Source organism: Silurus aristotelis (genome assembly GCF_946808225.1).
Source record: "Silurus aristotelis genome assembly, chromosome: 6".
Lineage (NCBI taxonomy): Eukaryota > Metazoa > Chordata > Actinopteri > Siluriformes > Siluridae > Silurus > Silurus aristotelis.
Genome location: NC_139579.1, coordinates 18,411,600 through 18,435,370, shown reverse-complemented (window position 1 = coordinate 18,435,370; position 23,771 = coordinate 18,411,600). Strand labels below are relative to the sequence as shown.

General features: G+C 40.0%; 1 protein-coding gene across 2 annotated transcripts in view; it reads right to left on the bottom strand.

The window, feature by feature from the left end:
• eml5 (EMAP like 5) overlaps nucleotides 1-23,771 on the bottom strand; it is a 51,641-nt gene that overhangs the window by 3,724 nt on the left and 24,146 nt on the right. Inside the window, exons 5-38 of one of the 2 annotated variants that reach the window (XM_083543593.1) lie at nucleotides 22,752-22,937; nucleotides 22,250-22,385; nucleotides 21,571-21,772; nucleotides 21,343-21,480; nucleotides 20,877-21,133; nucleotides 20,518-20,730; nucleotides 20,260-20,427; nucleotides 19,781-19,887; nucleotides 19,527-19,645; nucleotides 19,157-19,343; nucleotides 18,869-18,974; nucleotides 18,175-18,268; nucleotides 17,009-17,109; nucleotides 16,689-16,882; nucleotides 16,421-16,532; nucleotides 16,201-16,328; nucleotides 14,564-14,705; nucleotides 13,906-14,058; nucleotides 13,424-13,555; nucleotides 8,576-8,664; nucleotides 8,231-8,407; nucleotides 7,875-8,076; nucleotides 7,477-7,603; nucleotides 5,053-5,161; nucleotides 4,477-4,606; nucleotides 4,159-4,257; nucleotides 3,819-3,839; nucleotides 2,598-2,771; nucleotides 2,282-2,490; nucleotides 1,884-2,041; nucleotides 1,630-1,744; nucleotides 1,210-1,398; nucleotides 848-1,020; nucleotides 474-636 (exon numbers count right to left, since the gene is read on the bottom strand). In XM_083543593.1, the coding sequence (XP_083399719.1) occupies nucleotides 474-636; nucleotides 848-1,020; nucleotides 1,210-1,398; nucleotides 1,630-1,744; nucleotides 1,884-2,041; nucleotides 2,282-2,490; nucleotides 2,598-2,771; nucleotides 3,819-3,839; nucleotides 4,159-4,257; nucleotides 4,477-4,606; nucleotides 5,053-5,161; nucleotides 7,477-7,603; nucleotides 7,875-8,076; nucleotides 8,231-8,407; nucleotides 8,576-8,664; nucleotides 13,424-13,555; nucleotides 13,906-14,058; nucleotides 14,564-14,705; nucleotides 16,201-16,328; nucleotides 16,421-16,532; nucleotides 16,689-16,882; nucleotides 17,009-17,109; nucleotides 18,175-18,268; nucleotides 18,869-18,974; nucleotides 19,157-19,343; nucleotides 19,527-19,645; nucleotides 19,781-19,887; nucleotides 20,260-20,427; nucleotides 20,518-20,730; nucleotides 20,877-21,133; nucleotides 21,343-21,480; nucleotides 21,571-21,772; nucleotides 22,250-22,385; nucleotides 22,752-22,937 (5,010 nt within the window). Of the gene's footprint in view, nucleotides 1-473; nucleotides 637-847; nucleotides 1,021-1,209; nucleotides 1,399-1,629; nucleotides 1,745-1,883; nucleotides 2,042-2,281; nucleotides 2,491-2,597; nucleotides 2,772-3,818; nucleotides 3,840-4,158; nucleotides 4,286-4,414; nucleotides 4,607-5,052; nucleotides 5,162-5,286; nucleotides 5,429-5,815; nucleotides 5,831-7,476; nucleotides 7,604-7,874; nucleotides 8,077-8,230; nucleotides 8,408-8,575; nucleotides 8,665-13,423; nucleotides 13,556-13,905; nucleotides 14,059-14,563; nucleotides 14,706-16,200; nucleotides 16,329-16,420; nucleotides 16,533-16,688; nucleotides 16,883-17,008; nucleotides 17,110-18,174; nucleotides 18,269-18,868; nucleotides 18,975-19,156; nucleotides 19,344-19,526; nucleotides 19,646-19,780; nucleotides 19,888-20,259; nucleotides 20,428-20,517; nucleotides 20,731-20,876; nucleotides 21,134-21,342; nucleotides 21,481-21,570; nucleotides 21,773-22,249; nucleotides 22,386-22,751; nucleotides 22,938-23,771 lie in introns of those variants that run through there. The other variant, XM_083543592.1, reaches the window with a different exon arrangement.

Here is a 23,771-nt window from a genome sequence, read left to right as displayed (position 1 = left end):
ATTTATTACACTGCCACTTGTAAATTAGCTATCTATGCACTTCTGGTTAGATGCTAACTGCATTTCATTGGCTCTGTACATGTACCTTGCACAATGACAACAAGTTAAATCTAATCTAATCTAATTTTAAACATCTAATTCCACATTTTCTGTAATCATAACTTCCACTCTTTTGGGAAGATGTTCTACTATATTGTGGAGTGTGCTTGTGGAGATTTGTACTTATTCAGCCACAGGTTTATATACTGATACTGATGTAGATCATTAAATGCACGGAGATATTGTTATGACAGAACAAGTTTGTGTCTCCTAGTTCAAAAGAAGTAAAGTCCTATACAATTGTGTAACTTTGTGGCAACAGTTCGGGGAAGAACCACAAATGGCTAAAAATTCGAGTGTCTCAATACTTTTGTCCACATAGTGTATCATAGCAGACATGAGAAGTTCACACACATACACACATAAGGGTGTACCTGTATATAAAAGCCATCTGCAGAAAAATCCATCTGAATGACAAAGCTAGGGATGTCTCTGCAGCAGTTAATCCGGTTCAGTTGAGGTCCTAAAGTCAGGTCGTAGAAATCCACAGCATTCTCACTTGAGCCAACAGCAAGGAATCGTGAATCTGGGCTGAACCTGTTGAGGTATTACATGAAGTGGACAATTTTTTACTTTCCTTGAAAAAGGCAATAAGGTGAAATCTGTACACCTCAATCTACCTGGAACATTTCTGTGTTTGTGTTTCTGAGTAGTTTGTGTTTCAATCACTGTTCTCACACATACAATTCACATAATGTTATTTAAACTGTATAATATAACTACGGTCTTAAATGGGCTCAAGTCCAACCTGATATCCTGGATGGCAGTGCGGCGATCTCTCTTTTTGCCCCAGATCTTCAGGGAGGTTACAAGGAGGATGATGAACTCGCCATTCTTCATGCCGATCGCCACCATATCACCCTCAGGGCTATAGTTGACAGTGCGTGCAGGATGGCCCAGGTTCACCTTATTAAGCATTTTCTGTTTTGGTCCATAAGAGTACAGCACTATTAGTGTTATCAGATGTTTAACATGCGGTTAATGAAATTTTGCTAAATTCTGCTCAGTATCTGGTGCTGTATACAAAATGAGCTCACACTGCATTGAATTATGGAGACGCTTTTAAAGTGTGTGTGTGTGTGTATGAGTGCAAGTGTGAAAAGCTGTTACCCTCTCAGCGATGTCCCAGAGGCGTACTGTGCCGTCCTCTGCAGCAGACAGAAAGACATCTCTTGTAGGGTGAGCTCCCAGCCCCCAGATGGGGCCGTCCATGTGGCCATTCACCAGGATGTTGCACGCTGCATTTTTCTCCCCAACCTCAATGATCTCTGCATTCCGTGTGCCAACAAGGATCTTACCCTAAACAAGTTAACCAACAAGTGTTTACATGATAATTTCATAATGAACATTCAGAAATACCTACAAAAACACCAACATATATTTGAAGCCTCTGAAAATAATTTGGGACCAGAAAACGTTTGACCCACTGACAGGTCACTTTATAGGTTGCACTGATCTGATTTACATTAATGCATCATAAGGGAAAAGCTCTTGCACTTAATGAGCTCTAATGTTACTACAAATCAGTACCTTGCCTCTACAGACAGAGCGCACACAGTCGATGATCTGGCCGGTCTCCAGTCTGAAAGCCCTGCAGCGCTTCAATTCCTGATCCCACAATTTCAGTGCACCACCCTCCTTAGACCTGTAGTTGGCAGTGCATATTTTTTCAAATCGCAAAATGTCCAGGATCTCAAATAATAATCGCCTTGAAACCACAACCTAAAAACACAGGTTCTTTCATTTTGCCGAAGCACTGTAAGTGAAAGAGAGAGGTGACTCACGGTCGCTCCTTTCCGCCTGTGACGATGAGGCCGTCTCGCAACGTGGTGTACATTGTGAAGACAGGACCAGTGTGTGCCTTGGCCACAATTCGTACTAGAATGTGTTCCTTCCATACACACACATCTCCACTAATGGTACCTGTAAATGTCAAGTTATTCTGAAAAGAAAACAAATCTGCACTAATCTAGTGGCCTCTAAGCAGGAGAGAACAGTGCAAGTTAGAGACACCAATCTTAGTGTCGTAATACAGAAATACACCATGGTTACAACGATATACAGTATTATTTCAGCGTGTGGTTCCTGCACAAGCATCTCCTTTCAGTAACGGCACACAAACCCAGGCCGTGTACGCAGACGTGAGTACTGCATGTGTGTAAGTATAAAGAGATATACTTACAGCTCCGAAAGCCACAGAGAGCATGGTCTGCATGCGAGCATCCTCAATGGAGCTGAGCACGCCTTTCTTGCTGAGCAGAGCCCGGCCGGCCAGCATCCAGAAGCGCACATGCTTTATGCCCACAGACACAAATTGAGTGTCTGAATCAGGACGAAACTCAGCCACAAAGATCCGACGTGTGTGACCAGGGTGGCTGGCCACTTTGGCACCTTGGGAGCAATAATAAGAGATAATGCAGTAAGTAAAGGATTCTAGGAGTGCCCTGTGTAAAGACAGACAGTTTCGAGCAGGACAGAGAGAATCAGAGTCCACATACCTTCCTGCCACTTCCAGATGGTGATAGTGTGCTCAGGGTCCAGGCCGACAGAGAGGAGCAGCTTGCCAGTGGCACTGAAGCTGACTGAGCAGATGCCCCGGGAGTGATAGCTGCGCAGCACAGACAGAGTCTGCTTGTTCATGGCATCCCACACATGGATAGAAGGGGATGTGGCTGAGGAGCAAGTACAAAATTTGGTTTAAGATTTATACATTTATGAAACATTTAGACCACAACATTTAGGATAAACTATTAAATAATCACCATAAGACAGACTTAAAAACTATATGTCCTTTAAAAACGAATAAAACAAGATTTAGGTTAAACCAAAGCCGTTTCTAAATAACATTTTTACCAAACAATCTAGTTACATAAACAATGTTTTTCAATGAACACATATCCTAATTTAAGCAATAAATTACATGCAAATAATTTGGGTTGTTCCTAACACCAGAAATCTGATATTAGCAACTTACTACAATATGATTTTTCTGATGTCTTTTTAATATGCCTGAACACTTCCTTTTAAATGAAATCCGTAGATCATTCTGACAGAGTGTAAATAAAGCATAGATATTGATTGGCTATGGCTGCCTATGCTGTGTATTCCTCCTGAATGACAACTGGATACTGTTGTAGTTACCCAGGTTTCAAAAATTAATGATGATGATTATTATTTTGATTTACACAGAAAAACGTGACATGAAAATCATAAACCCACCAGAAAGCTGTGATTACTAATATTTTGTTGGTTATATCACTCAAGAAAATTGTCAAATATAACCTTATAAGACTAAAAGCATTAAATATATGCTAGTGATGAAATAATGCCTAATTATAATGTAACTTTTAATAATTTATTTAATACACATTTTAAAAAAACATAAATATACAGGAATCTAGCAAGTTTGTCTGGAGTGTGTGAAACTTAAGATCAGTAGAGGGCAGTAGAGTCTCTGACGGAAACTTGTACCAATCCAACTCTAGCGCTAGATAAATGATCTGCTATTCATGCATCACAGCACCAAATATCAAGTATCCAACTCCATAGGTGAACACAATGAGATTGGGTATTGATATTTTATTATCACCCTAAAAGTTCTATTTGACAGCATAAGAAATGTTTACTGGCTATCAGTTCAGTAACAGTATTACGAAGGTGATAATGCGGCTTGAAGAGTCACAATGCATAAAAAGCCACAGTGAATAAAAATCTCTTACCTGACATATCACCAGCATCACCTACAAAAGTTCCAAATGCATAAATTACACATGTAATAGACCGCACCAGATGTAAACCTTAAAGGCAAGCATATTTTTTTTTTACAAAATAATACAGCAAGCTTGTTGATTTGTAGACATTATAGTTAGAAACACTGAACCATTACTAAAACAATCAAATCTACTCAGCAAATGATACCTAAATAAATGTCTTTACTATTTGGTTATTTTAAAACCATTCTGAAATGGTTTCTGAGAGCTCGATGTGTCAGTGATGTATAAACTTTCCAGGGTACAGTCAGTTATCCAAGTAAAATAAAGGACAATCTCACAAACATACCTACTTGGCCAGTTGCCACCACGTTGGGAAACTTGGGGTGCTGATTAATGGTGAGGCACAAAATGTCATCACTGTGTTCCACATAAAAACTCTGGCATGCTGAGGGAAACACACACAGCACATGAACCTAAAAATCCCATGTTCGGATCCCACACACACAGTCCATGAACCTAAAAATCCCATGTTCGGACCCCACACACACAGTCCATGAACCTAAAAATCCCATGTTCGGATCCCACACACACAGTCCATGAACCTAAAAATCCCATGTTCGGATCCCTGAGCTTGTTACACACGGGACCCCTTTAAAGAGCGTACCTGTCGTTAAGTTAAGGACGATTCCAATTGAAGCCGTGTGGTAGATGATATCTGCCCCCTCGTTTAGGTAATGCACGTTGTTGCGGCAGTCGTTGCCCCGGTAACCAAATACCAGTTCTAGCACCAGGTCCTGCGTTAAGAGTCAAATACCGGTTAGAGTCAGAGGTCATCTCCATGGACGTGGCAGAGAGGTTAAAAGAGGCCACTTGCAGAATGGGAGAGGACAGGCGGAGAATAACTGTACTACAATCGAATTAAGAAATCTTAACAAGATGAGTGAAGCTAACGCCTCTTCCCCAGGGCTGTGTATCTGGGTACCACATCTCACAACAAACAGGCCACCCACTCAGACATCATCTTGTGGCAGCCATGTCTGTAAATCTTTTTATGGAGGACTTTCTATAAAAGAGCTGAATTATGACAGCCAAGACTTATACTAATATTAAACTGTATTAGCATAATAAGCTGAAAAAGACCGCTAACTGATTTCTGCACTCTGTATATATTCAGATACTTAAGCCACCCTCTACATTTTAGTATATTTTGCAAATATATGTTGCTTTACATGTTATTTACCTCAATGGGCCTTTTCTTCTTGCCCACATTGTTGGTTTGCAGTTTCTCTGGTACTGGTAAAGCCCTGCTTACTGGGGGTCTGTCACAAATACAAGAGTCACATATAGGACTAGTAGACAGCAGTTCAAAATAATTAAACATAAATGTACCAGAGGACAGAATCTGACATTTTCCTCATTTAAAAAAATGATTGAATACTCATGTGAGGTGCAGAAAAAGATGATCTAGGTTTACCTTGAGCCCCTTCATGGAAGCAATGACAGAGAAAAGGAACAAGTTAGAACCACTGTGTCTTATTCAGCTGTCAGGTAAGAGCACCAGATTGAAAGGACACAACACAGGGACACCAAGAACACAAAACACAGAGCCCAAGCACCTACAAAATTCAACAAATGAAATTTATTTTATATACTTCTAATACGATTATGCAGCATGTGAAGCAAGTCTGGGATTAGGGCCAAAGAACACAAAGCTTTTAATGGGACAATCAAAAGTTAAAAAAGTATAAAAAGAACCAGAAGAAAGAATGAGCAATGCAGAGTCTTCCATTTCAACTGCAGGACTAAACTCCCTTGATGCTAATGCAACTAAAACCAGCTAAACGTCTGCATCTTATTTTTTTATAAAAAATTAATAAATAAATTAAAAAAAACGGTAAAAGAATGAAAACTTTCCAAAAAAACTGCATATATTCCCAGATGTTAATAATATTCACAAAGCACAACTGAAACATATTCTTACAACAGCACTTAGTTATTCTTACCTGACTACCCCCTGCCTTCATGTGGTGACAGGAAAGAGTGCAAAGTAGAGACAGGTGTAGAAGTAAGGAAGAGAGGAAGAGAAAGACAGCAGGATGCGAAATTACTAATAACTCAAGTGCTCCCCATTAAACACTACTTTTGGACATTAAAATAAATTTCAATGACAAAACATCCATTAACATTAGCCAACTAAATGACTGATCAATACTTTAATGTGGCCTCTACTTTCAGCTTTCAAAAATCCCTAATTTCTTATTTTGTAAAAGAGGGAGAAGAGGTGAAACACTATCTGTTCTTAGTCAAAGATCAAACGCTGACCACAGGATTTACTGCTGTCAGTGAAGAGCATTTACAGAGCTGCTGGTGAAGAACTTGATAGCATCATTGTTTGGTGAAATCATGAACTCTATTTATAATAAATCAGTGTCTCCTGAGTTCCTAATATGTAACTATAATGACTGAAGGTTTTCTGTATATTCATTATATTAATCATGATACAGTATGAAATCTGTCGTCAGGTTTGACGATGCTGGTTGGATATTCTTTCTAACACACACCAGTGGTGAACTTTGAGCTAAATGTACAACACAAAAAAAAAAGTGCACGAAGACTTCAAAGTGATTAAATATAAATAACAATAACTTTTTTATATAGGGCCTATGTTACATTATTTATTTCAGAATAACATTTAAATCCTATGCAAAATTGGGATAAGGGTTCCTATGCAAAGGTGCATTGATTTGCTATGGCGTTTTACTTTTAAAGTGGGGTATGTGATTGGAAATAAAAAAATTAATAAATTCAAAGTTTTGCAAATTTGATACAGTGACATAATCAGAACCCATAAATATAATTTTGCTGAGATTTTATAGCTATTAGTTAGAAATCTCTTTAAATCCCAACAAACATTTATTCAACTAATATACAGTGCTTTGTCAGAGGAAAGTTTGGAAATAAAAAAGATGTAAATATCAATTGAAAAAGGGAAAATATTATTGTACACATTCAAATCATGTTTTCTTGAGACAAATATGTAGTAGAACTGCGTTTATTACACAGCTGTCGGTGTTACCGGGCTACAAAAAAACCTACATTTTTGTTAAACTGGTGGTGCATGTATCAGTAGTCTATACATATCCTTATCCCTGTACCAGCCCTGTATCAGTCATTGCAATGCAGTGAATTTTAATATCAAAAATCAGAATAGAGAAAAGAATATGTTATAATATTACAAGTTTAATTAATGAGATTTAAATTTAGACTGAACAGTACATTTGGAAATGGTAAAAAACAAAAAGAGCCAAATTAGTTCAAGCTGACAGTCAGTCCATAGTTATTGGCATAATTAACCTTTACAACCATAGTGAACAGAAAAGTATCTTAGAAAGCACAAAGACTAACCACACTGGTTTCTGAAACTGAGAAGCCAGAAATTAAAGCCCGAGACACAGGAAGACTGACATTTCACTGCCGTCACATGAGACAGTAAGGGTACAGCTGTTGTTGTTAAAGTGAGTGTATAAAAAATTCGTATTGTAAAGAGAAAAACTTCATTCAAGAAGGTGTTGATTAGTGATATAATAGTATATCCATTGTATCAGAAGTTTTTAGGAACTTTAACATTAGCAAACTTAAATTAAAAATGCCTCTTTAGACATACCTTTCATCTGCTGACGGTTCTTTTTGCTGTAAGTGAGGTTTGACCCCTGCCATAGGTCTCATATTGGTAGATAAGGCCTTGATTACGTAGCTGATCTCATTCTCTCGGGTCACATCACTATCGTACCCTGCAAGAGGCCAAAAGACAGAGAGCAAAAGACAGTCTTTCTTTAAATCAAAGAATAATTTAGTAGCTTGAAAAAGCTTTTCAATCTCAGTGCAAGCTTTCTATTAAATATTTTTTTAACACAAATTGAGAAGATAATATTCAAATTACATTTATAATATATATATATATATATATATATATATATATATATATATATATATATATATATATATATATATATATCTGTAGATCTCACTATAATATATACAATTCAGTGTGTTTTCTCTCACCGCCATCATCCTCGCTCTCGATGTCGGATTCCTCACTGTCACACTGTTGCACCTCCCGACATCCCTCAGTGTTGTGACTCCAAATCATCAGAGAGGTGTCAGCTCCACCAACCGTCACCAGCTGAGCATCATCATGTGTCCAGCGCACGCTGGTCACATGGGCGCTGTGGGCCACGTATCGCTTGAACTTTGCATATTTTCCCTGATTGACAACATTGAACACAAAGGCGAAGCCAAATCAAGATCAAACAAAACAAACAAAACTGGTGTTTGACAATCTGTTTCAGATCCAATTTTTTGTTTAATAAATAATCTAGAAAATCCCCAGCATTTTATTTAGCATGAATCATTCTTACCTTAACCGGATACCTGAAAAGCTTTACATATCCAAGGTCATCGCCCGTTGCCAGCAACTGCCTGTCGTTGCTGAGGCATGTTGTTGTTACCTCGGTAACCTTGCTAACCAATGACCAGATTCCCTCACAGGAACTCCCCAACACACATGTCCATGTGCACCATTCAATCTTGTCCACCTGCGCAATCACAAGCCAGCAAGGTGATACACTAGTGATCATAAGTGCAATCCAATTCCTCGTCTCCAAATTTAGAAAAGTGGGCCATGTTCTTGCCCTTATAAGTGCCCTTACTCAATTTAGACCCAAGATTACAGTCACCACAACAATACTTCAAGTGTATCTCACCTCTACGGCAGGAATGGTTTGCTTCTTCCCACGAGGGGCTTCAAAAAATAGCTGCTCCTTAGTTGCAGTGTTGACCTGCAAAAGCTTTCCTGATAACAGTATAAAGACTCAACACAAAAGAATCATCTTGAAACAAATACCTACATAAAATAAGCTATATATATATATATATATATATATATATATATATATATATATATATATATATATATATATATAGATATATATAGATATATATAGATATATACAGATAGATATCACACATACAATCTCACAAAAGTAAGTACACCCCTCACATTTTAGCAACTATTTTCGTATATCTTCTAAAGGGACGATACTATAGAAAAAAAACTTGGATATATTTAAGAGTTGTATAACAGTATAGATTTACTGTCCTCTAAAAATAATAACTTCTTCTTCTTCTTCTTTTTCTTTCGGCTGCTCCCATTAGGGGTCGCCACAGCGGATCATCCGTCTCCATACCACCCTGTCCTCTATATCTGCCTCTTTTACACCAACTACCTGCATGTCTTCCCTCACCACATCCATGAACCTCCTCCTTGGCCTTCCTCTTTTCCTCCTACCTGGTGGCTCCATCTTCAGCATTTTTCTACCAATATAATTCATGTCCCTTCTCTGCACATGTCCAAACCATCTCAATCTCGCCTCCCTCACCTTGTCACCACAACATCCTACATGTGCTGTCCCTCTAATAAACTCATTTCTAATCTTGTCCATCCTCGTCACTCCCAACGAAAACCTCAACATCTTCAGCTCTGCTACCTCCAGCTCCACCTCCTGTCTTTTACTCAATGCCACTGTCTCTAATCCATACAACATCGCAGGTCTCACCACAGTCCTATAAACTTTCCCTTTCATTCTTGCAGATACTCTTCTATCACAAATCACTCCTGTCACTCTTCTCCACCCACTCCACCCTGCCTGCACTCTTTTCTTTACTTCCCTAACACACTCTCCATTACTTTGCACTGTTGACCCCAGGTACCTGAACTCCTCCACCTTCTTCACCTCTTCACCCTGCAACCGCATCACTCCACTGCCCTCCCTCTCATTCACACACATGTACTCTGTCTTACTCCTACTGACTTTCATTCCCCTTCTCTCCAGCGCATATCTCCACCTCTCCAGGCTCTTCTCAACCTGCTCTCTACTCTCACCACAAATCACAATATCATCTGCAAACATCATAGTCCAGGGAGACTCCTGTCTGACCTCGTCCGTCAACCTGTCCATCACCACTGCAAACAGGAAAGGGCTCAGGGCCGATCCTTGATGTAGTCCAACCTTCACCCTGAACCAGTCTGTCGTACCTACTGCACACTTTACTGCCGTCACACTGTCCTCATACATGTCCTGCACCACCCTCAAATACTTCTCTGACACACCTGACTTCCTCATACAATACCACAACTCCTCTCTCGGCACCCTGTCGTACGCTTTCTCTAAATCCACAAATACACAATGCAGCTCCTTCTGTCCTTCTCTATACTTCTCCATCAACATCCTCAAAGCAAATAAGGCATCTGTGGTGCTCTTCCTCGGCATGAAACCATACTGTTGCTCACAGATGGTCACCTCTTCTCTCAGCCTGGCTTCCACTACTCTTTCCCATAACTTCATGGTGTGACTGATCAACTTAATTCCCCTGTAGTTACTGCAGGTTTGCACATCTCCCTTATGCTTAAAGATCGGTACCAGCACACTCCTTCTCCATTCCTCAGGCATCCTCTCCCCTTCCAGAATCCTGTTAAACAATCTGGTTAAAAACTCCACTGCCATCTCTCCTAAACATCTCCACGCTTCTACCGGTATGTCATCTGGTCCAACCGACTTTCCATTCTTCATCCTCTTAATCGCTGCTCTCACTTCCTCCTTACTAATCCTATCTACATCCTGCTTCACCAACTCCACATCCTCCAACCTTCTCTCTCTCTGATTTTCCTCATTCATCAGCTGCTCAAAATACTCCCTCCATCTTCTCAACACACTCTCCTCACTAGTCAACACATTTCCCACTCCATCCTTTATTGCTCTAACTTGCAGTACATCCTTCCCAGCTCGGTCCCTCTGCTTGGCCAATCGGTATAAATCCTTTTCTCCTTCCTTAGTGTCCAACCTCTTATACAGTTCCTCATATGCCTTTTCCTTGGCTTTCGCCACATCCCTTTTAACCTGCAGCCACATCTCCTTGTACTCCTGCCTACTTTTCTCATCACTCTGTCGATCCCACTTCTGTTTTGCCAATCTCTTTCCCCTAATGCTCTCCTGCACTTCCTCATTCCACCACCACGTCTCCTTGTCTTGCTTTCTATTTCCAGATGTCACACCAAGTACTTTTCTAGCTGCCTCCCTCATCACTCCTGCGGTAGTTGCCCAATCATCCGGCACCTCTTCACCACCACCAAGCCCCTGTCTGACCTCTTCCCTGAACCTCACACTACACTCTTCCTCCTTCAGTTTCCACCATCTTATTCTTCTTTCAAACCTTACTTTCCTCCTCTTCTTCTTCGCCTCCAAAACCATCCTACAGACCACCATTCGATGCTGTCTAGCTACACTGTCCCCCGCCAACACCTTACAGTCTCCAATCTCCTTCAGGTTGCATCTCCTACACAGAAGATAATCCACCTGTGTGCACCTTCCTCCACTCTTATATGTCACCCTATGATCCTCCTTCTTCTTAAAATACGTGTTCACCACTGCCATTTCCATCCTTTTAGCAAAATCTACCACCATCTGCCCTTCCACATTCCTCTCCTTAAAACCATACCTACCCATCACCTCCTCATCACCTCTGTTCCCTTCACCTACATGCCCATTAAAGTCTGCCCCAATCACCAATCGTTCTTTCCTAGGTACACCATCTACCACTTCATCTAATTCACTCCAGAATCTTTCCTTCTCCTCCATCTCACAGCCAACTTGTGGAGCATAGGCACTGATGACATTTATCATCATCCCTTCAACTTCCACCTTCACGATCATCACCCTATCAGAAACTCTCTTCACCTCCACTACACTCTTACTGTACTCTTCCTTCAGAATCACCCCTACACCATTTCTCTTCCCATCCACACCATGATAAAACAGTTTAAACCCACCTCCAATGTTCCTGGCCTTACTCCCTTTCCACTTGGTCTCCTGAACACACAACACATCTACCTTTCTCCTCTCCATCATATCAGCTATCTCTCTCCCTTTACCCGTCATAGTACCAACATTTAAAGTACCAACCCGAACCTCTACTCTCCTACACTGCTCCTTTTCCTGCCGTCTCTGTAGACGCCTTCCTCCTCTCCTTCTCCTCCTTCGGCCAACAGTAGCCCAATTTCCACCGGTACCCTGTCGGCTAACGATACCTGTGGCGGTCGTTGTTAACCCGGGCCTCGACCGATCCGGTATGAAATTCTCATTTGTGATCCGCATATTTGATTTGGCACATGTTTTACGCTGGATGCCCTTCCTAACGCAACCCTCCCCATTTACCCGGGCTTGGGACCGGCACTAAGAGTACACTGGCTTGTGCCCCCCTAATGGCTGGGTTCTCTAAAAATAATAACTAATAAACAAAAAAAAAAAAAAATCTAATTACTCAACATACAGCCATTATTGTCAAAATTGACAAAATTGACAAAATTGACAAAAGTGAATACACCCTAAGTGAACACCTCAAATCTGTGTCCAAAGTGTCAATATTTTGTGTGAGCACCATTATTATCTAGCACTGCCTTAATCCTCCTGGGCATGGAATTGCTGGGATCCTCTTCCACTCCACCATAATGACCTCATAGAGCTGCTGGATGTTAGACACATGGCACTTCTCCACCTTCTGCTTGAGGATGCCCCACAGGTACTAAATAAGGTTCAGGTCTGAAAATATACTTGTCCACTCCATCACCGTCACCTTCAATTTCCTCAGCAAGGCAGTTGTCATTTAGGCGGTGTGATTAGGGTTGTTATAATGTTGGAAAACTGCTGTTCAGCCCAGTTTCTAAAAGGCAGGGCATCATGTTCATCAATATCACAGTACATGTTGGAATCCAAGGTTTCCCTAACCCAAGTACCAGCAGCACTCATGCAGCCCCAGACCATGACACTACCACCACCATGCTTGATTGTAGGCAAGGCACAATTGTCTTGTTTCTCCTCAGCAGGGTGTCACCACACATGCTGGACACCATCTGAGCCAAACAAGTTTATCTCAATCTCATCAGACCACAGGACATGGTTCCAGTAATTCATGCTCTTGGACAGGTTGCCTTTAGCAAACTGTTTGCAGGCTTCCTTGTGATCCAGCTTCAGAAGAGTATTTCTTTTTGGATGACGACCATGCTGGCAGATGTCACGCATCTGTTTTTTGAAGCCATGAGGTGCCATGGTCAACATCCAGTCTTCAGCATTGTACTCAAAGCAAGATACAAGATTATACAACATTTTTATGGTTCTGTCAAACAGACAAAAATATAAGCATGATGAATAGGACACGTGGCTTTGCAAGTTTACACAACATACAGCTGTTATAACTTAGGGTGTACTCACTTTTGTTGCCAGTTATTTTGACTTGATTTTAGAGGACAGTAAATCTGTACTGCTTTACAAGCTGCACATTGACTAAAATATATTCAAGTTTGAGGGTTGTACACATTTTTGTGAGATACTGTGTGTGTATATATATATATATATATATATATATACACACACACACATACAAGGAATATATAGTTCATATATAGTCTGCTTTGTTTGTTATAATCAGTAACACCTGTACAGTATATAGTATATTGTTTTATTGTTCTAATCTGTATTTATGTCTAGTATTTTTTTTACCTCTTTTGTCCCAGTCCAGGTGAGTGATGTTATTCATGGAGCCTTTGCATACACCCACTCTCTTGCTGCTCATCACATTGTATATATCCACAAAGGTGTCAGCTGAGGCTACTGCCAAATATTTCCCAGCACCTGCAGCAGGTAGACCCATTTATTAGCTCAAATTATTTTACATTTCCATGCTAATTTGTACCACTAATAAGCAATATAGCTATATGTGATCGGGCAAATGCAACCTCACATTAAAAATGTAATACCCAACTGACTGTCAAATATCTCTTTTTTCAGGCAGCCTGTTTCCTTGCAAACCCAAGCTAGACTTATTTTGAACTTTTTCTTACTTTGAATGTCTTCTAGTCTGACAGGGCCTTTATTTTTAAATTCAAGCCCTGACAGACACTATTTGTGGTTTGACTCAGAATAGACCCGGGACTCCGTATTATGTGTCTGGCTTTAATGTAGGCTCCAGCGTGACGACTTACCAGGAGAGAAGCGGATATCGGAGATGATGTCTTTACGATGATGGAATGACACTAGGTCCTCCAGAGTGTCTGCATTGACTATAAGGAAGCTGCCATCATTTAGCCCTACTGCCAGGGCCTTGCCATCGGGAGAAAAACAGCAGCAGCGGCCACCTGAATTTAAACACAGTCACTACATTCTAATCACCGCTTTCTGGCTTCAGCTACTTACAATGATAATTGATTTTTCAATTACTTAAGACTATTGGAGAGCCAGTAACAATAAAACATCCTGAATGTACTAAGCTTTGAATGTAAAGAGACTGGATTAACTGTTAGGGAAATGACAAATAAATTTAGCCTTATCTAATTCATGTAGATGATAGTTATCATCTCATAATAATTTAATTAAATTGCTTTTTCGTAGGACTCTATTTATAGTGAAGGATGCAATTAATGTCACTGACTATTCAGGAACTTTTCTTTTTGCGACAGAAACGTTATGCCTTCAAGCAATCAATATACGGTAGGTAAGAATAATTAGCATTTATAAAAGAATATTCTGATGTACTCATATAACAGTTTACATCATTTGTTACTATCATTCATGAATGATGTTAGATACATCTTTCATAAGGACCTTTTTTTTTTTTTTTAATAAAGGGAAACTCCAGCCTACCTTTCTTGAGCTTGCGCACTGCAAGCATGCAGTGGCTAGGAGAGAGGTCCCATATACGCAGAGTCTTGTCATCACTCACAGTGGCACACAGTGGCAGGTGAGGATGCGTGGCCAACCCCCACACTTCTCCCTCCATATGACCCTGGCCACCCAAAACAGGTAACACACTTCAGTTCAGTTAATACACACCATGATTAATGTCCTAATATAACAAAATCTTTAGCCTATTAGGCTAGTTGGTTCTACGACACTTTTAGGGAATTCAGGTCCAAAGTAGTGTTAGAACATATCTAGACATACATTATAGTATCAACACACAACTAAGCAGAGGTGGCAAAGTACACAAATCCTTCACTCAAGTAGCAGCACAGATTAAAGTACTGAATACACTTTTTCACTCAAATTAAAGTAAAAAAGTTTGGGCTGTTATATGTACTTAAGTAAAAAGTAGCCTTTACTTCGACCTGTTTCAGTTTTTAGTAGCCATTAGATTAGAAGATGTTAAACTGGGGAATGCACATGGTCAGCAATAATACTCAATAATAATGATGCTTTTTAAGCACCACTAATAAGGCTGTGGAATTCCAGCAATTCAAACAGCCTGGGCTGTAGATAAAAGGGTATTTTTTTCAATGATATTCATGATGTTCCACCAAATCCTGACCCTTTGCAGATTGAAGAATTGAGATTCACCAAAGCAGGTTACATTTTTCCAGTCATTAACTGTTTTTAGTGAATATGCCGCCAGTGCAGCCTTAGTTTTCTGTTCTTGGCTGACAGGAGTTCAGTTCAACATGGTCTTCTGCTGTTGTAACTCATCTGCCTCAAGGTTCATGTTGTCGATACTAAAGGGCTTTCATGTTCACCACAACAGTACCGAGTGCCTGTTTTAGTTACTGCAGTGTTTCTGTCAGCTCGAACCAGTCTAGTCATTCTCCACTGATCCTTCTAATCAATTCCATCCCCAGAACTGCCAGTCACTGGATGTTTTTTATTGCACCATTCCTTCTTCCTAAGTCATTTCTAAGTACTCAGTGAATGTATTTGGCATAAAAGGGAATTTATCATAGAGAATTTAGTAAAGTTAAGCTTACCTACAGAACTAAGCCATCCTTATATAGACACGGTTTCATTTAATTACAAATTATTTAAAATTCTTTATTTCTGGAACTGTTTTCTATTTGACACTCAATTTGAATTCAATAATACATCTTTAATTGGCATGCAATGAGCTTGGTTCAATGTATAGTACTCTACAGTATTTAGTTCCCTGACACACATTTACGATCTAACAGCGCATGCAATTTATCATCCTGATTTAGTTCCATCTTACTATTCGATGTGTACTATTTTCCACTGTAGGGCTGAGACGAATCTTGCATTCATCGCATTCATCACTTTATCTAATGGCCGTATCTAATACGCATGACACAATGAATATATTTAAATGTCCTGAAAATGTGTACTAATTACAATAATGATTTACTCATAATCTAAACAGAAGCACCGATACTCATTGAGGTTACATCATTATAAAAGAAAATACTCTTGACAGTTCAATAACATTTAACAAAAATAAAAATCCAATTAAAAAAATAAATCTTTAAAGCACCATTAGCACAAATTATTAGATGTACCTGGACTAATAGAGTGATAGGCCCAGTTTTGTCCACCTCCAGAATCTCTCCATTCTTTGTTCCTACAAGTATGTGTCCATGTCCAAGAGATATGGCACGAATAGAGGGGTTGTCTTCCAATAATAATCCTACACGGAAAGGTTTTTTATCAGATACAGAAGAATTTTAAATATGCAGATTCCTGCTAAGAGTTGCTGCATACAGTATCTCACAGACTCACCTTTGGACCCTGGGGCAAGCACAGATCGCTTAATTGCATATGTCTTGAGGCACCTTTCAAATGTGTCATCCCACAGAGCAACTATGCCATCTTTCCCACCAGTTACAAACCCCTATGTGAAGAGACAATGAAAACCATTACTCGATGCTAAACCAGTAATAAAACATGACAGCGCTTGTGTTGTTTTCAATCAAACTTTATGAGATTTGCACTTCAAAAGTGATTACCAACATTCATGCTGTCATTTCTCTCACACTCTCTAGAGTACCTTTTCTAGAGCATGCATGCTGAAGACTGGTCCATCATGAGCTTTAACTGTCTTCACTAAGAACATGTCCTTCCAAATGCAGATGTCACCAGTGCATGTCCCAGAGAACACCATCTCCTCTGTCCAGCCATATACGGCACACATCATGGTCTCGGTCTTCCCTATGCTGCCCTTCTTCCCAATCAAACCTCCCCCTGTATTAGTTTAAAAGCAGGCTAAGAATATCTTGTGTATAATAATATATAACATATTGATATATAGTAAATATTGCAATAAAACTAAACTTTTAATTTGCCTTTGGTGCAAATGTTCAGTCTTACCAGCTTTATGCCAGAATTTCATGTGCTTCACCCCGGCAGTAATGAGCTTATCAGGCATATGTGGATTGATTTTAACAACAAATATCTTGTCTTTGCTCCCCCTGTACAAAGATGGAGAACAGAAACATGGAGAACAGAAACGCTAAAAGACATTTTCATTACGTTCGTCACATATCTTCAATTGTCAGTTTGAAAAAAAGTCACAGAAAAAAAAAAGGTTCTCCCTGTCATAACAGGGAAGTGTAAAAGTTCATAGGAGCCATAGCCTGGCTGTAATTGAGCTGTCTGCTGTGCCATTTTCACTGCCTGAGTCCCAGCCGCCAAGACAGCCATGTGGAGCTAAGAGAATAGAGACTGCTGTCTCATTCCCCACATTAGACCCTGTCGCAGAGCGGGCAGAGCGCTGAGCAGTGGCTACACTGTCAGAGCCTATTTAAATCCACCCGCATATCAACCGTTACCAGAACCCTGTGGTGCAGCCAAGTCATGAGCTCCTTTCCTACCGAGCTCGAAAAAAAATATCCGTGAGTTGGTGTGGAGGGGTAAAAGAGATTCAAATCATTATTTAGTACATTGTACATGTAATTACATTCACGCATCACATTCAGAAAATACACAATTCCCTGTTAAACAATGACTATTAATAGACTGAAAACAATTCTAAGTGTAGTCTTGGAATAGGTGCTGTTTTCAGGAGAGATGAAAAAGACTGCAGAGCCTGATGAGTTAAATATACTTTTGAGTGATCTATAATTACTAAGCTGTGACTGTTGAGTGTGTTATGACAGGAGGATTAGAAGGGTTATTTCCTGGTTTAATGGCTCATGAATAAGCACTGAGTCTCAGCTCTTCACATTCATCATGCAAAATAGAGCAGCAGGCTATCCAGCATGTCTGAGACAGAAGGGGCCATAAGAGAGAAGAGGCTATGCAGCAAATGTTTGAAACGAATGTTACTGAGAATGTAACACTGATGTAAAATTGTCATAGCATGTTACTCTGAAATCGAGTAGAATAAGGTTCTAGAAAAATCCACAAATTTTAGGCAGATTTTTAAAGCCTAAATGCAATTCTGTTACCACACAAACAAAGAGTTGAAATTACTGCAACCTGCAGGACATGTTGGCACTAACGTACACACACAAGACGCATGAAAGGTCTCTAACCGAAAAGCTGAGAGCTTCTCTCCTTTCCTCCAGTCCCAAAGCACAATGGTGTGATTGTCATCCAGACCCACTGAGGCCAGTCGCTTTCCATCCGCTAAAGACAGACAAACAAACAGATACAAAATCGACAGCGACAGTAACAGTAACAAAGCAGTGTATTTCAGTATATAATCTATGCCCCGTTATCATGTATTGAACGTAACAAGATGTCACCACAAATACATTATATGAAAGTAAATAAAGGCATAAGGGAATTTGCATCATTCTGTATTTATTCACACGCATAATTAAAATGTGCAGCGCATTACGCATGAAGCACATGACTAATGAAAATGATGCAGAGAGATAATGCTTAAATCATTTTTCAGCCCAGATTTTCTTCACCTCCCATGTTCTTCTCTCATGCAGAGTCTGCTGCTATTTCCAGCTAACTGACACACACAGGCAGGTGACAGAAAAATTCACAGTCTAACAGTACAACTGAGAGTCTCTGTGGTGTGTCTGATATTTTTTTGGAACAGCCTTAAGCTGAAAAAGCTCACTGAAGCTTGAAAAGTCATATTTCAAATGAAATCAAAATAGGATGAAGTATTCAAGTACATGAATTAGAACCTAAAAGGCAACTCTGGTATTAATAGATGATTCCTGAATGATAATTCGTATTAAAATTTAATACTCTTCACTGTGGCAGTACCTGAAAAGTCAAGTGCGCACACTCCAAACTGGTGGAATCCTTTGAGGACAGACAGAGGCTTCAAAAACTCTGTTTCCCAGATGTGTATGGAGGAGTCTCTTCCCACCTGTTCAAAAATTGAAAAGAAAATGAAGTTCAAAGGCTAAAAAAATGGAAACTGAACTGGAAAATGTAACTCGGATGGTTTATGTGAACAAAAATAATTAGCTTTGACACAGGAGATCTTATTGTGGCATCATTTCAAGATTTAATTAGGTGATTTGAAAAGATGGAGCTGCATAAGCATACTTGGCCGGTGGATACATAATCTTTGATGGGGTGGATGGCCAGACAAAGGATGTCATCGTCGTGGCCTAGGTAGAAACGTTGTGTGTTCTGCTGTCTGTTATACACCACCCCCACTGCAGCGACATGGTACACGATCTCCCCGGTCTGAGTGTAGAACAGGTTACTCCTGCAGTCATAGCCTCGGTAACTGAAATGCAGCCCGACAGATGGCATGTTGAAAAGACTGTGAGCCACAGCTCCAAATAAAGCATATAGAGACAAACTAGCGCATGGTGATGCATTACTCTGACAGTGTCTAATGGTGAATTGGGCCCACCATTTGTCTGCCACAAGGCATTAATGGTATGAAGATAAATGGGAGGAAGCTTACCCATGTATAAAGTGCAATCTTAATGCGCTGGCAGGAGGTCGCTCCCTTTTTTTCATAGCTGCCACTCGATGCTTTACTTTGTACTGCTCTTTAAGCTGAGGTAGATCTTCTTTGTAAACCTGTAACAAGTTATTCAGGTCATAAAACCTCTTCACACTTATTGACATAAATAAAGAGATATAATAATAACGATTTGCTGCGAACAGCTCGCTTTCTATGTCGAAACTCCTTTAAATAACAATGGCTTCGCAGACCTGTCGTCGATACGTAAGCTGTGTTTCTTGCTCAATCTCCGAGTCCAACTCAGGCACGTCTGATTGGTCAGAATCCGACTCATCGCTATTTGAATCTATCAACATCTCTGTGAGGTAAATTGGGCAAAAGAATTAGCCGGAAGGCATAGAATGCAGAATAACCTATACATTTATTTGTACTCCACTGCCCCACTTTGCAGCAGCCCCACACGTCAAGCTGACAGGGTGAAATGCTGATGTCTAAGAAACAGCACTGCCAGGATGAGTTGTGAGGGAACCATTAGTAAAATGAACTACTATGCACCATACTGTAATGTAAAATGGGCAATGCAGTAGCCCTCTAGCATTTATGTTTCTAAGTGATAAGGAGAATGATAAATGGTTCTAATGAGTTAAGCATTCTACATTTGGCAAGCAAACACTTTAGATATTAATTTAATTATACCACACCTTTTTTCTACTTAATTATTGAACTGTACCTTGTGGGGCAATATGGAGAGTATCTTTTGACTTCCTTTCAGATATAAATTTCCACTGGAACACTGAATGGTCAGCTCCACCGATAGTAATCACCCACTGATAATCATGTGACCACCTAACATTGGTTATGTGTGCAGAGTGCCCTAAGTATTTTTTGAATTTTGCACCTAGAACAAAGCAACAAAATGCATATTTAGATACAAAGACACCGAACGACACTAACACACATAGAAAAACAGCCTTTAAAGGACACAAACCTTTCCTAATGCATGGATAGCGCAATAATTTCACTAATCCGTAATCATCAGCTGTTGCTAAAATTTGATTTGGGAAGTTGGCATCTACAGAGTTGATGTCACTCATGTCAGAATATTTGGGCCATATTCCATTCACTTCTGGACCAAGAACACATGTCCAAGAGGACCACTGGACTAGCTTCAACTCTTCCCGATTTGTTACCTCCTTCCCAGCTAAACAAAGAAAGAAAAAACACAGGAGTGTGCGTTTACTATTAGCTCAATGTTACAAATCAGTGATGATTAGCTGATTTCTGATTAAACCCAATAACCCACAAACAAATAACAGTGCTAATATATAGAAATTGTGATGATCTTACTGGGCATTCTGTAGAATAGCCTTTTGCCACTGCCATCATTGGTCTGCAGGTATTTGCTGTCAGTGGACCAGTCCATGTGCGTGATGAAGCTGGTGGAGCCCACACATTCTCCCACCTTCTTATAGCGCTGCACCACGCCGTAAATATCTACCGAGTTATCATTGGAGCCCACAGCCAAGTGAGCCCCATCAGGAGAGTACTTTAGCTCATGAATGGCTTCTTTGCGATCTTTGATATGCACTACCTCTGTCATGTCCCTGTGAAAATGATTGTATTTTATTTTACTAGTCTAAAACACTTACATCTTATTATGCATTTGTTATTAGTAAAGACGGAAATTCGGAATAATGAACACTATCCCATTACTTAGCAATACAAGATCCCTGGGATGTTCATTTTCTGTTGTTTAAAGTATATTTCTACGTCTTCTCGTCTAGTTATCTACATCTCATGACTTGTAACCCACCTGACTCTCAGCACAGTGAAGGAACCGTCCTTCATTCCCAAGGCCAAATGGATGCCATCAGTGCTCACCGCTGCACAGCGGATGGGCTCCTCCATGTTGCAACGTGCTATCAAAGCATGGTCTACCAGGCTCCAGATCCTACACAATATTGGAAAAGTCAAAACACATGAGAGATCCAGTGCTTTTTAAAGAGTCTGCAGTTGTTTGAAGACTAATTCAACATTGTACCGGACAGATCGGTCATCACTGCCAGTCATGGCCAGGGGTTTGGTAGGGTGAACTGCCAGGGCCCAGAGCTCGCCTTCACAATGTCCCTGCATGATGAGGAAAGGCTTTGTGCGGTCATGCACCACCACCTCAAAAATCTCACTGTCCTGAGTGCCCACCAAGATGTGGTCCCCTCTCCAGCACACACTGCGCACTGAGAGTCCTAAAACCATAGAATTAGCAATGGGGTATTTTTTAAAATCCCACCACCAAAAGCTTAAATTAATGTGAGAAACAGCAAACACTGACAAATGTTGACATGACTTAGGAGATTTGAAGAGCAGACAAGGAGGGTTATAGGACTTTGCTTATGAATGTAGACATCTAAAGAACTGCAGAGACGCTGACACTAGGTATAACACGGTTGAATTCAAAGTGGGGTTGTTTAAACATGGTAACCTGGTCGAGTTAACCCACCTCTAGAATTTTCAGCTCTAGCTACTGTTGAGTCAAAAGGAAATTGAGTGAAAGAGCAAAAGAAGAAAGAGAGTCCATTAGCAATTAAACACTGCATAATAATTATTCTAGTAAGGAGATAAAAGGTTCATATATTACATTCAAAGATACATGTAATAATCCCAGTACCAAAAGGTACAGAATAAAGCTGGCAAGTAGAAGGAACTAATAGACTGTTTATCACCTTTATATCCCTGGTCTGTTTCCCTGAGGTCGATGACAGTGATAGGCTTGAAGCTCAGGTCCCACAGTCGGATGCAGCCATCCCTTCCACCAGTGGCGAAGCCCTCTTCACATGCATTCATGCTGAAAATCCCTGACTGCAAAACCACATACAAAAAGCAGCTAAATCATTGATACATCCTCAAACAAAAAAAAACTTTTTTTTAGCATGATAATAAATAAGCTGACTAACAACTTCTCTATTCCAAACCAACTGTCTTTCCATCTAAAAACTATATGAATAGTTGTAATGAACTAGTAATGAATTACGGTTGAAATATGATCATCCTATTGTCAATCTTTCAAACAATATTATGTCACTCTGTAGCCATTATAACATATTATTAAATTATTTGTACATTTGTAAAAAAAAAAAAATAAAACTTTTTATTCCTCTTCAATAGCATGGTATAGGCTTCAAAAGTAATAAGAATGGAAATTCACACAGCTGGTACACCGCTTACCCCATGTGCCCCCTGTATGGTTCGTATCAAGGTGACTCCCTTCCAGACATAGATGTCCCCGTTCAAGGCACCGGAGTACGTGATCTCATCCTTGGCACATGCCACACAGAGTATGGTCTGTAGCTCGCCTGTCCTCCCAAACATACCACGTTTAGGGGTCAGAGCGTTCCCGCACAAACTCCAAAACTGAAAAAAACAAAAAAAAAAAACGTTATACTTCAAATATTCAAAGATAAACTGTTATATCAGATATGCATTATATGGATTAAGTATACAGGAAGTCCTCGGCTTACGATGAAGATGACCCCAGCATAACTTGAAAAATATCGTAAAAAAAAAATTATCGAGTGGAAGGCGGAGCCGGATACGCTCTGGCCTGGATGCGGAGCTAATATGAGGCACAAAAAACACAGAAAAAAAATACACACTATGAACCGAGACAACTGAACTCTGTAGACCGCTGGCGAGAGCAAGTCATTTCACAAGGTGGGAGTTCCATACATACATACATACAAGGTGTATGATGAAGATGACCCCAGCATAACTTGAAAAATATCGTAATTCAATATTGAAATTCCATACAGCATTCCCAACTTATTTTTTTGTATCGCTATTGTCATCATAAGATATTGTCATTAAATATTTTGATACACAGTCATTAAAAAATCTTAAATAATAGGTACTATTTGAAAGGAAACTATTTCTTAGCTGATTATCTGCACCTATTGCATACTAAACAGCGCATACGAATGCACTTTAAGCTGTTTTCTGTAAAACAGGCTATGATCTGGGCATAACCTTCATCTCATACTGTGCTGCTCCATTTCACCAGGTGACACGCATCGACCTCACGAGATATCATTATGTTCATGTGTGTGTGTGTGTGTGTGTGTGTGTGTGTGTGCGTGTGAGAAACAATGCAGAATTCCATGTTTTCCTGTCACGCACACCTGTCTGAGAGAGCACAATGAGAGCCACAAGGTCACTTGAGTGTGACCTCATCCTGAAAAATAAAGGCGG